General features: G+C 40.4%; 1 protein-coding gene across 1 annotated transcript in view; it reads left to right on the top strand.

Annotated features, from left to right (window-relative positions):
* LOC106849921 (von Willebrand factor D and EGF domain-containing protein-like) overlaps positions 1 to 13677 on the top strand; it is a 187942-nt gene that overhangs the window by 90344 nt on the left and 83921 nt on the right. The window contains exons 19-20 of the mRNA XM_088168290.1: positions 12427 to 12522; positions 13330 to 13425. Coding sequence (XP_088024416.1) covers positions 12427 to 12522; positions 13330 to 13425 — 192 coding nt within the window. The remainder of the gene's footprint in view (positions 1 to 12426; positions 12523 to 13329; positions 13426 to 13677) is intronic.

Here is a 13677-nt window from a genome sequence, read left to right as displayed (position 1 = left end):
TCTGAAGGAGTTGTAACTCGAGCAGAATTAAAGGTGCCCATAATCCTCTGAAGTGATAGGCAGAAGTGGCCACAGCAGAGGAGTTTAAGGAGAAGGAGCCAGTCTCCACCTGAAACCCAGACTGGTTTGGGGCATTTTATTAGATTAAAAGAGAGAGAAGCACTTGAGATTACATGGTGATGCTCAAGTCATTACAGAAATAAAAAGTTACACTCATATTTAAACCCCAAAAGGAAAGTTTCCAGCTCTAATAGCTGCAAAGAGAAGCATGGCAATGGAAAGGTGATAAATACAGACATCTGGAAGCAGCTTAAGCAAGTGTTGGAAGTGTCAGCTGCCAGTTTGGGTCAGGATGGGGCTGTCTCCAAGGCACATGGCCTGGGAAGAGCAGTGTGAAGCTGTGTAAGTCTAAGCCCAGCAAAGATGTGGCATCAAGGAATATGGCAACCAACCTGGTGCACCCTGTCCTAGGCAGGGTGTGAAATGTGTGCTGCTTCACTGGGAGCAGAAAGAGTTGGGGTCAGAAGGGAACATGGCTTCTCTTAATTCAAGTCTGGATCTGGTCTTTTTCTGAAAGACTGTAAATGTAAAAAAAAACCTCCAACAAAACAAACCATAAACTCAGAAGAGGAAAACATATACTGGATTTCTTTTCTGTTTCAGAATGTTGATATCTCACACTGAGTTTAAGAGATGTCAAGTACCTTCTCTGTGAATGGCTGATTTCACCAGTTTAAGCAGTCATTTTTATTCCCTTCACAATGATCTCAATCCTCTTCAACTACAGATTTGCTGTGTCTTAGCAACACTGTGATGGAGAACCAGGGACTGGTTATGACAGTTCTGATTTGTGAGCTTAGTGTGAGACCCTGGGAGAACCAGAGGCTGGAGGGTCACAGGCTGGGGAATCCTGCACCACATGCATGGAAAGTGTCCTGGTGTCCAGTCGGATGGGGGATGTTAAGCCTGTGTCTCAGAAATTTGCTCTCTGTCACCCTTGCTCTAATTGTCCCCAGACAGGGGACAACAGAGGAATCTGTCTCTTTGGGACCTGATCCACACAGGAATGATGCTCTGCTTCCAGTGGGACAGTCCATCAATAAGAGCAGAGGTCCTGCCATGCACAGCTGGAGCAGAGCAGCAGCATCTCTGTCTCTTATCTACTTCTATGAAAAAGAAACTCAGTTATTCCACTGATGCACATTTCCCCCTTAGTATGGGCAGAAATACTGACAGGTAGTGAAAAACTCGGTTTGTTCCATCATATAACCTTGAGCACTTCACCTTGTTGGGGTTTTTTGGTGATTTCACCCAGTCCAACATGCAATCGTATGCTGGCATAGCAGGGAAAAACAGATTCACACACAGAGAGTTTGCATTGATAACGGGTTATACATTTGAAGATATTGATCAACAGCAAGGAAAATAAATTGAAGTAATGTAGGATTTGAGAAAGCTGCTGACTACAGACAACTGAGTCTGCATTCTTTTGGTTTGCTTTCTTTGTTTTAGATTATTTAGATACTTGGAAGGCTGCAGAAAGAAATTTTCAGGTATTCCAGAAAAAAACTATCATGTTCTTATGTGAGCTAAATTGCACGCTATCAAAATGAGCAAAAATCTGAAACAATGAAAGCTGAGAGGTCACTCTGGTCGACACACTTGAATGACACCATCTTATGAAGTTTAGTCACCTCCACAGAGTGGCTGAGGGACCTTTATCAGTTATATATCATAATGAATAGCCAACAAAAATGTGTCACTACTCTCAACCAGTAGCATTTGAATTAAAAAAAATTACCTTATCACAATACTTACTCCAAAGATATGGTTCCCCTTACAGGGAAAGATGAAGTGTATTTAAAGGATGGGTATCTCACCTCTATCATCTGCTAAAGAAATAGAAGACTTCCCTTTCTCAAGTAGTCAGTCTGATCCCCTTACTAGTTACTCAAATTTAATTGGGAGGAAAACCCATTTAATTATGACACAGTGGAAGGAGCTCAAAGCTATAATCAGGGCTCATTTTGGAAATTTGTCAGAGAGGTCATTCAGCCCTTCACTGTCATTCCTGTTGATTTCTGGTCCCTGAATCAAATTTTCTAAGGGCTATAATGATCATCTATTACTGATAATTTTCTGTGGACATATTTCTTTCATCTTTCTCTCATTCATTCATTTTTAAAAATCCTTTGACTGCTCCTATCTTCACATGCTCTTTTTGCTGATGTCCTCCTGCTTCATCATCTCTGTTCTTCCATTCTGTGTCCCTCATCATTCACCAGCCTAACTTTGGATACTGAAATCCATGTATTTGCCTTCTGCTCCACTAAATACCATGTATTTACCTGCTGATGGCCACAGCTCGATCCAGCACCACTGTAAATCTTCAAAACATTGTGCTTCAGGGCAATAGAAACTCATCAGCTGCCAGCAGAATGACACTATTTATCAGCCAAATAAACACTCCTTTGGCTGCCAGGATTTGCTTTGGTCCAGTCAATGCCCTAACTTTCATCTGACCCTTGCCAAGCATCCGAATCTCTTTCCTTGCTAACTATGGTTACGATCTCCATCAATAGGAGTTTTTAGAAAGTGATTAATATTTATATTTAAAAGAAAGCGATGCATCCTGCATGGGGTTAACCCCAGAGCCAAGCGAGGGTTTTTGTTCAGGATCCAATATATTCCATATCCTACAGAGTGAGTATGCCAGAACCCGTTAAAAATAGCCTCTTCCATTCATTAGCGTCAGCAGATGGCCATTAATCTTCCTGAAAGTATTGATTCAAACTACTCGTCTCCACTTTCAAGGCCCTTCACAGAGTCCCCTCTGCCCATCTATCATCCCTCCTTGCACAGCTGAAAAGGTGGCTGGCTTTGGGACAAGGGGGTGACAGTAACAAACCAGCCGCCTCCCTCACACGCTGCCCCGCACGTCTGGAGGGAGCTGTACCCAGCACCAACAAAGCTCTTCCATTTGTCTCCTTTAAAAGCTTTCCTAAAATTTCCCTTTGCCATCAGGGCTGCAGAAGCTTTCCAGAGTCACCCACTGGTGTGATGGCACTGGAGCCTCTGCAGGGCATGGTCTTGCCAAGGGCCATGTTGACACTGTGTGTTTCTCCATATCCAGCATCTGTCTGTGCCACACTGCAATGTTCTGTCTCCTTGACTCAAAGAGCATTGCAGTATAGGCAGGTAAAAAGAAACAAATCTTGGCTAAGGAGGTCAAGAACTGTAAGATTCACCACAAAAAATAAGGAGCATAATACCAAAACCTCACAGATTAATGTAAACCAAAATTAGTAAACCAGCGTGGCAAGTTTTTGCTTGGCTGCAATTTAACTCCTGCATGTCAGCTCAGAGCTGCAACTCAAATAATGCCTGACTTTCTCTGAGACTTGCTACCAAAAATACATTTAATCTGGTTCATGAATGCCACCCTTCAAGTGTCATCACTGCGGTTCCCTGTGCATCAGTGCTGGTGTCACCCACAGCAGACAACCCCATGTAATTGCTAATCCAGTTAGCATAAACATCCCCATAGCTTATTTAGTAATTAACTCTTTTAATTCTAGAATTGATGTTCTGTTGTTTGCTCCAAACCCAAAGGTTCACCGTGGTTCATTTCAACTCTTGACCAGCAAATTTAGCTAACATATATCTTCCTTCTGCCCTAGTTTCAAGATCTTTCCAAAGCCACGTGGATTTTCCTGGAAGAAATATTGAAGATGCTAGGGGCTCTCACCAAGAAGACGTATCTAAGACATCAAGAAATGTATTTTCCCTTCTTTCCCAACCTCAAATTCCAAGACAAGATATTACATTCCTTTTGGAAAGAAACCCCACAGTCATTCACACTCCATCCCTTACAATGAAGACTGCCCAAGGTCAGATGTTGCCAGAAAAACAACTTGATATAGAGTTCACAGCACCTGAGAAACAACCTTTCCTTGAGAAAAGTGACACACTCACACCCCTTCTGTATGAGGAGCCAGAGCCCAGAGCCCCAGCTGCCAGTGTGACCTCCCATACTGCTCTCCATTTTAAGCAGCACAAAGAAACTGCAGCACAGACTGTTCCTCACCCCAACACAAAGGCAGGTTCCTTCTCTGCAAGGCCACAGACTCACTCCAGGCATGGCTATTCTGCCAGGAAATGGCCTGGTCAAGTGGCAGTTTTGAGGAATAAACCAGCCCAGGGTTTCCCAACAGAGCAGCCCAGAGCCTCTCCTTTGGCAGCGCACGTCCCCTCCGCTCACCTCCCCACTGTGTTGGGTCCTTCCCTCGATGCTGCAGCCCGGAATGTTGGGGCCCCAGCAGGCTCTGCTCCTGGAATAAAGCTTCCAGCACACTCCACAGCAGCCAGGAAGGTGCTCAGCAGAGCAAGGGGTGCTGTGGAGCTGCCAAAAAGCAGCGGCGGGATGTGTGCTGGTCTGCCGTGTTTCACTGGAGTGCAGTGCCAGCCGGCTGAGGATGGAGAGGTTAAATGTGGTCCTTGTCCCCCTGGATACAGTGGTGATGGAATTACATGTGAAGGTAAGGGAGAAAATCCTCTTTAAAATGCTCTTTTAACTCCAAGACTAATAATTCTCAAAAATAAAAATTATGTTTTTATTATCAGTTTGGAGACCATTCAGTTTTCAAAACCAATTATATTTCAAAATAATAAATAAAACCTATAACTTTGAAACAGCTCTTTCTGCTTACAAAAATGACATATTTATTTGATACCATCTAATCTATTAAAACCAGGGACAGATTGTGATCTTTCTTAATGCCAGATTCATTCTACTAAAGTCAACACATTCAAAACCATATAAAATTTCTGTGAGAAACAGTAAAATTGATTGTTCTTCTCTATACATCACATTCTAGAAAAAACTAAATTTTCTAATACCTTAAAAATTACTTGTAAACATCTATCTAATATCTTACATATGAAACTGAACTTGTAGTCTGAAATGTATAGCACCAGAAAGTTTTTCACAATATATTGAGTTATTTATTAGGCACCTGAGAATCCCTCCATAAACCAGTAGGATTATGCACTTTGTTGAAGCAATGAATTTCCTGACTTTGCTATCATTAATCACTCCTTTTGCTGACATCCCTCTGATAAGTTGATATCTTAACTGGCCTTCTAGCACACAAAGCAAAAGTATTTGTATCATTCATTCCCCTCTCTTTCTCATCTGGTCTCTCATCCTTCATGCACAGAGCAGTGAGCACTGTAGGAGATATAATACAAAATGTGTAACAAAATGTTACTATCATCTCGGGCACTTTATTTTTTTGTTTGCATATTTGCACATTTCTGAAATGCCCCTCCTAAAGGATTTAGAGTTACTTGGTACAAAGAGGTCTTTCTTTAATTTCTGTTTAATACCTAGAGATGGGAAAGCACCAAACAGTTTCTGGTACTGGTACTGGGAAGCTCAAAGCAACAGAAAGGCCTCTCCTCAAAGACCATGCCCATGTATATATGAATATTTACAGTATGGACATAAGGTTGCTGTGTGTCAGTAGACCCATCAGTATAGTCCTTAAAACACAAATCTACCATAAAATATAAATCTGCCTCTGCCTTTTACTTGTGAGATGTTTTCTTCAGTTACTGGTATTACTGAAAATCTCCCTGGAGAGTCCTTAGAATTAAATACTTTATGACCAACTGTTTTAGTTTTGATTTCCGATTTAAATATACTCGGGTTGGTGTTACCTGCTCAATCACCAGAAAAAAAAAAATTGTTTCAAATTACCTCCTTTAAAACATATGTTCACAGAGCAAACTAACTTTCTCCCATTAGTTGTTAAAGTTGTCCCAGTCTCCACAAAAAAATCTCCCTTAAAAAAACTTCTCTCTAAATGTGTTCTCCCCAGGTCAACCCATCACACCAACATCATTCTGCATCTTGGGGCTTCATGACACAATGCACAAACATCCTTTTTTTTGTCTCTTATCACTGACCATGACACCTGACTCAAGAATTAGCCTGTCCCTTCCCTTTTCTTCTCCATCCCCTGCACACCTGCACCCTGGAGCAGAGCCAGTGCTGTGAACAGCACCCATTGTACCTCCAGCCGTGGATGTCTGTTCCCATGTCAGATTAAGGTGATTCATCATGACAAATGAGGTTGAAAAATGAGGGTAATTTCTTGGATGAAGGGCTGTCATAACCTCAGCTATCAGCACCTTGTGGTGCCCACGCTACACCAGCTCCCCTCAAGACAGTAGTGCCCTGTGAGAACAGGAGGCACAAATATTGGGCAAAAAATCAAAGCTTAGATGAGACCAATATTTGCAAAATGTCCAGGCTTCAACATAACATCTTTGGCAAGTGATCAAAAATGTCAAGAGACTCAGACACTATTGATAGTTGTCACCATCTTATTTCATATCAAAATTCAATAAGATAAAAGAACCAGCTCACTCATAGCAACTTATAATGCCTTTGAATCTTGGGGGGATGTGACCTTTGTTTAATAAGAATGTCTGAAAATAATCTAAAATAAGAAGCATGTTGCCAAGTGGCATGTTTGTTGTGATAGAATACAATTTTGTTTTTCCAGATGTGTACATTCAAAACCAGGCTTGGAGGACTAGTAGGAAAAAAACATAAGCAACATTCTGAAAACTAATTTCTTTCCTAAAGAATATCGTAACACATTTTATATATTTAATATTATTATCCCTCTGGACAAGCCCCACAGTTCAGTTGGAAGTCCTCTCCCTTTGCTTTGTCACCCTGCACTGAGGGTCATGGCACAGACCCTGATGCATGGGTTCTGCACACACTCACAGGACCACAGGATGGAAAAGAGCCCTGGGGACATCAGGTGTAACCTCCTGCCTTCTCTTGGAGGAACACAGCTAAATGTCAATGTGTTTGGCTCATATTCAGACATCTAAACTGAGATATTTTCAGACAATTTTAGCAATTTCCATTTGGATCACTCCCTTCACTACTGACATCTGCGTTGTCTGTCAGAAGCAGAACCCTGCTTTTGCTCCTCCTGCCTTGGTGTAATAAGAATTACAGATTATTTTCCTTCTGTCAGCAGCTGTGTACTCTGCAGGTGAGGGGAGATGAAACAGTTCCTCGAGGCTCTACAGCTCTTTCCCCTTCCTGCACAAAGGCAATAAGACCTTCTATTAGTAGCCTAATGTTAAGACTTGGCAGCCAAGCAGGCCAGCTTAAAAAGCTTCATTTCAGAGCAATGTTTTGGAGACAGTCAGCATCACCTATACAAAAATAAAAAATAAGTAGGGGAGATAAGGCCTGCTGTAGTCCACGGGATTCTCCCACATTTTCTCTTGCAGAAGATGCTCTCTGGCATTTATGGAGTAAGCTTAGCCAAGCATTCCTCTGGTGATGAGGGAGGTTGCTAAATACCTAATTTTCACTCGGAGTGCCATTTCCAAGGATATATGCAGTAAAAACCAATGCATTGTTAGAGTCTCCTCCTAGCAGTTTTTGGGACAGCACGAATCACCTGCCAAAGGGCACTGCAAGTGTCAGAGCACAAACAGAGCTTTACACATTTCAGCTCTGTGTGCCAGTTGAATAAAAACCTAGCAGTGTAATAATGCAGAACGAGCCCAAACAGGATTGATGCCAGAGTGTTCCTGACATTTTGTCTGGTGTGGTACAAGTGGCACATGTGCTGCAGTGATTTGTAGCATTTGGGGCTAACAGTCTGAAATAATTGTTAGTGTTGGTAGTCACCCTAGAGCAGTTCCTTGTCATCCTGCCTCTGTTCCCCACTCTGCCAAGGTGCACAGGTTATCACTTGCAAAGATGCTGCATGCACTGGACAAGGAAAAGGGAGAAATGCTGTCATTTCCCTGGGCTCAGCTCATTCCCCAGGGACTGTGCATATGGCACTGCCTGGGAGCAGCTGTTGTACTCCTGGAGCTCCCTGGGGTGCCCTAAGGTGGAACACTTCTTTTCCATTTGATAACAGGATTGAACTTCATGAAAAATTCTGCTTTGGGTATCATTGCTGGGCTTCTTTCTAAGAGACCTAGGTCTGAAAACTGATGAAACATAAGAATTTAAACCAAGTTTCTGGTCATCCCTTTTATTTTTGGTTTCCCTGACTCCAAGCTCTTTTGATAGGGAGTGTCTGGTCACTAAAACTATACCATTAAAAAGTCAGTCTCCATTTCATAGAATACAGGCAATTATTTAAAATCATTTTAGATTAGGTTGACAGTTAAGGACTGGTATTTTTGCAGTATTTCAGCAGCCATAAAAGAGCCTCAGCATTCCTGTCAAAGATAAAGTTATAATACTTTAGAAGAATATTCTTAAGAGGGTGAAGTCACTAAAAATATGAACTATTTTATTGGCTTTGTACAGTAGTTTCTAAGAGAAAAGGAAGTCTAGAGCAATGGGAGTCATGCTTTCTGCTCAAGAGTTAAAAGCACAGCATTGCCTTGACACTATGAAATCACTTTTCAAAGCAATTAATTTTCAAACTAACAGGAGAGATGGAGTAGTTGGGAAAGCATTATGACTTCACCATGTACAGCTGCATGAAACGAGGAAAAAATTTGGGTAGCTCACATTCTTTTTTTTTTTTTTAATTTTACACCCAAAACTATCTATCCTGTCAAACCAGAAGTCCTTTCCCTATCTCAAAGAGCTGTCAGCTGTATTTGTCTGGTTATATGTGGGAAAGATATAAGGATACTCTCCAGAACAGCTTCTCAGAAATGCTCCAAAACACCAAGGTGATGCCTTGGAACTTTATCCTGTTCACCCTTTCCAGATCACGTCTGATATCAGTTTTCATATTTTTCCCAAGGACCTCATATATTGACTTTTCTTTGTACAAAAGCTCTACTATAACCTGTTTTTTGTTTTTTATTTATCCTTGCATCTTTTTCTGCATCTTTTCCACTTTTATTGTAGCTTTTCTGAGCTGAGGGATCAGACCTGCCCAAGGTATTTAAGATGGAGTTCACCATGGATACAGACCATAATGAAGTCTGGCATTTTGTGCTCTGCTCCTTTCTTAACGATTCCTACCACTTTATTCGGGTTTTTTTTGGCTGCAGATGAGCACTCAGCTGACATTTCACAAAACAAAATGCATTGCTACAACCTAACCAGCACTGGTGTCTGCATTTGTATTCCCAATTTATTCAGTCAAGTTTCTGTTCTTAATATTCCAGTTGCTATGATGGACATTTCTCTCATAACTGGGCCCCAGACTGCTGGACTATTTAAATATGCAATGAGTTAATTTAACTGCAGTAACACATGCTTTAATCCTATGCTTCATTTCATTTATCTGTGCATCTTACATGCAAAAGAAATGCTTCAGTCCACAGCTTTCCATAAGAAAAAACAACCTAGGAACTTTTTTTTCCCTTTTTTCACCCTTCCGTTGTGCTGAACACATTAAAACTTCATCTTCACATTAGGGAAGTTAGGTTAATGTATCTTTGAAAGGAAATAAATAATGTACAATGAAACAAACTTCAGTGAAGTCTGTCCTGATCTGACTTTTGTGCAAAATTCCAAGCAGGCAATGCTCTCCCAGCTCCAAGCCTGGCTTTATTTGCACAGACCCAGGGCCTCACGTGTGGATGGCACAGGGAGTTATTCACTGTGGAGATGCCAAGCAATAACTCTGTCCTGGAAGACATTTGCTGATTAGGCTATGGAAAATGAGGGAAACAATGCAGCATCTGGTATTCCTGAGTGCCCCTGAAGTTATTGCTGAGAAACTTATAAAAACTGTATGATCTCATTTTAATGGAAAATAGAAGTTTGGGGATATTTCCCAAAAAGCTTTTTCAAAGAAAACTATAATGCACTTCTCCATTTTCACCTCCAGATTTTAAATTGTAAACATAAACATACGTACACTTGACAGCAAGATTGACCATTTGCAGCAATGTTTTCCTCTTTGCTGTTATTTTGTCCTATCCAAAACTGCTTAGTATAAAAACACCGCAATACCTTTCCACAATTTAGCAAATGCTCATGGAAAAAAAAAATATTCATTTCAGAAGATGAAAGATAGAAGTTTGGGAAAATAATATGACATAAGCAGTATATTTCTATTACAGTGGGAAATGTCTTTTAAGTGGATATTACTCTCACAGAGAACAGTGTTCAGTTTTTATCTTTTGCTATTCACCAGTAATAGAACAGTTTTAAACTCCTTACCATTAAATGTCACCATAAGAGCTAAATGTTTTAATATCCAAAACACCGTGTTCTTTTCTGACAGTTCAGATGCACCTTGCAATGTGCAAAGGCCAGATGGAAAGTGCTCCATTCACACGGACACACTTGCTCTCAGTGCTGCACACAAACCACGCTGAAATAAAGCATAATGTGCTTGAATGTCACCGTGCTTGGCACAGCACTCAGGCACCTGGAGGCTTTATGCAACTCTCATCCTGCAGGAAAGGCAATCACTTTTAATGTACTTTTAAAAGAGTGGTACATTTTTCCCCAGGTTTTGTACCCCCTTTACCTCCACACAGGCATTATTAATCAATTCTACTTGATTTTAATTCCTAATTGCAAAGAAATCACTATCCCAGGTTGCTCCAAGCCACATGCAACCTGGCCTTGCACACTTCCAAGGATGAAGCAGCCACAGCTTCTCTGGGCAACTTGTGCCAGGGCTTCATAATCTTCAGAGCTAATAATTTCTTCCTAATACCTTACCTAAACATATCTAAATCTATTTAGTTGTCCAGATAAAGATTATTTGAGTTTATCCCTTCTTTTTGTTTTTTTCCCACAGATGTATACTTGGAATTTCAGCTAAGCACATGTTGATTTGCAAATATCTAAACCTTATAGCTCATCCAATCAAGACTAAATTTAGCTTAATGACATTCTCAGAATATACAGTATGGATCTAAAATACAGCTTGTAAGTTTTCTATTCTTAGGAAGGTCAAATCCTAAAGTTATATAATGCAGCATTGAAAATTTTACTGTTAAATACCAAATACATTTTTTTCAATGCTATTTGTGTCAAAATGGTTTCTTTAAAAGCACCTTCCTGGAGTTTGCCTTTTTTACTGCAATTGGAAAATGTGTGAGGTCTTTCATTATTTGTTTTTGGATGGCAAAGTTCGTATTCCATGGTGACATATGTTCATATGGTTCATATTCATGTGGTGACAGCCACAAGAGGTGAGGAGCTCTTCAACAAAATAACTGCATTTAAATTGTGGCTCCTCAGGAATAGTCCTCCATTTAGCTTTCCATTTCCACAGCCCATTTTCCAGCTTTAAGAACAATATGTGGTGCATTAAGGTTCTCTTCCCTTATAACAATACTTAAAATGAAAGATGCTTTGTTTCAGCTCTCGTTAGCTTCATTTTGCTTTTTCTTTGGAATAACCTTGCTTAGCTTCATATCCTTCATAAAAGTCAAAGCTCTGCCAGTGAAGTGAGCCAAAGTACAACATTTTTCTCTGTATTCACTTCCCACACACAAGGGAAGATATTTTTCATTCTGCTATGTGAGGTGCCTTTTTTTTCCAGAGGCATGAGGTGCCTCTGACACACATTTCTTGCTCTGCTCCTGCCACAGAGCTTCTCCTTTGAGTGTCAGTGGTCATCCTGTCCCCTCTGTTGTGATGATTTTGTCCCTTCAGTGATCATCCTGTCCCTTCAATGATCTTCCTCGTCCTCTTTTAAGTTTGCCATTACCTCTTATTAGAGGGTAGCAAAAAAATTATCAGGCACCTGCCTTAGCTCATAGGTTGGAGGGTCCAAAATTTCCAGGCTCCCTGTACAATAAAGTTTTTAGATTCAAAATTATCAACATTTGAAAAACAAGCATGCCTTCAGCAAATAGCCTGTTTCAGGAGCTGCAGTGCTTTCCACACTCATCCTCTTTCTTCCACAGAATAACATTGCATACTGCAATAAGTCAAGAAATCCTTATCCAATTTGCTCCTTTGTATGTAGAGCTCATGCTTTTAACTTTTTTGCTTAAATGTTTGCCATATTGCTGAAAAATCCACACACAACTCTTTTCTATAAGGAAGAAACACTTAATCTCTGCCTCATTGTGAGTTCTGACACCTGTTAAGGCTTACCGACCATCCACAAAGCAAATTTGTAAAGAGGGATGTTGAGTTGTAACTGCATTTGTACTTCATCCATCACCAGCCTTCAAAATATGTAGTTAAAAATGTGCATGCTCAGAAGTTAAATATGATTATGTTAAAACCATTCCCTTGCAGACTTTATACAGCTGCTCATTAGTGCTGTATTACTAATGTGATATCTACTGCTATCCTGCAGTGTTTTCCTCAGCCAAATTACTCACTGGATTAATAAAATGGGATGGGGAAAGAAGAAACCTGTGCCGTGCTCATAACCACTGAGAATGTAATATTTGAACTGCAATTTTTTTCCCCATGTTTCACTCTTGCAGCCCAGTGTGAGCCACCGTGTGAGCATGGAGGAACTTGTCTGCCTCAGAACACCTGTTCTTGTGCTTATGGATTTGTAGGACCTCGGTGTGAAACCAGTATGTATGAACTCACTCAGGCTTTCTTCATTGCATGTTTCAATTAGCAGAAAATTACAAGCGAAAAAAAAAAAAAAACCAAAAACCAAAAACCAAAAGAACTCCTTTATTTCTTTATTTTTTCCTGCATTTCCCCTTAAAATGATTATTGAATACAAAGGATAACACATTGAAGTAATACAGTAGCTATTTCAGAGCATATATTTACCAGCAGCATTGTTGTATTATGTAAAAATATGCACATCTAAATCAACACTTTTTACGTAAAATTGCTTCTGGAAAAACAAAGAAAAGAAAAAAGAAGGGGAAAAAAGGTGCATGTTATTTATAGTAATATTTATGAAATTTAAGATTGTGAGTGAATGCTAATTTTGAGAACACAAAATACCATCCATACCTATTAAGAGTAATCTGCAATACAGAATACTGCAATATAACAGTACTCTGCAATACAAGTCTAAAAAGAGGTTCAATACAGACAATATCTGAAAATCAGCCTTCAAACCCTTCTATATCAGCAGAACACATGCACCTCCATCATTACAGTCCTTGCTGCTTATTTAAATATCAGGTTGCCCTTGAGAGGAATATAATTTTATCTATGAAGCCAAGTAGCTGGAATATTTAAAAAGCGAAGAATTTCAGGTGCATGGCTTCAAATAGGGAAGGAAATTAAGGAAAGGGACAGATTCTACCCCCATTTTACCTCCTGGACTAATACTATCAGTGATTGGCTGTAATAGGGCAACTTTAGGATCTGCACTGGTGTTGGTGATAAGAGATTTTGATCTTTTGTGTGTTTTCCAGTGGTGTGCAACAGGCACTGTCACAACGGGGGGGTCTGTGTGTCACCAGATGAGTGCCAGTGCAGGCAGGGATGGAGCAGCCCCTCTTGTGAGACAGGTGAGTGGCTGATCCTGCCCTTTGCTCCCCAAAATCCCTGTGGTACCCCCACAGTTCACTGCTCACACTGGGAACTGCTGCCTCAACAATGAGAGCCTAAGAAGAGACCAAATACAGGGCAAAACCTTGAGTTTATGTAACTATTCCTAAGTTTAGATGTTTACCTAAACTTCAGGGTTTTACAGTGGGAACCTACAAACAAAATCTTTTTGCAGCTTTTTAAGCTTGTGTGATTCTGGAGATAATTCTTAG

This window comes from Sturnus vulgaris, chromosome 7 (assembly GCF_052056855.1).
Source record: "Sturnus vulgaris isolate bStuVul1 chromosome 7, bStuVul1.hap1, whole genome shotgun sequence".
NCBI classification, from domain to species: domain Eukaryota; kingdom Metazoa; phylum Chordata; class Aves; order Passeriformes; family Sturnidae; genus Sturnus; species Sturnus vulgaris.
The sequence above is the reverse complement of the archived record's forward strand: the minus strand, read 5'-3'. Positions and strand labels throughout refer to the sequence as shown.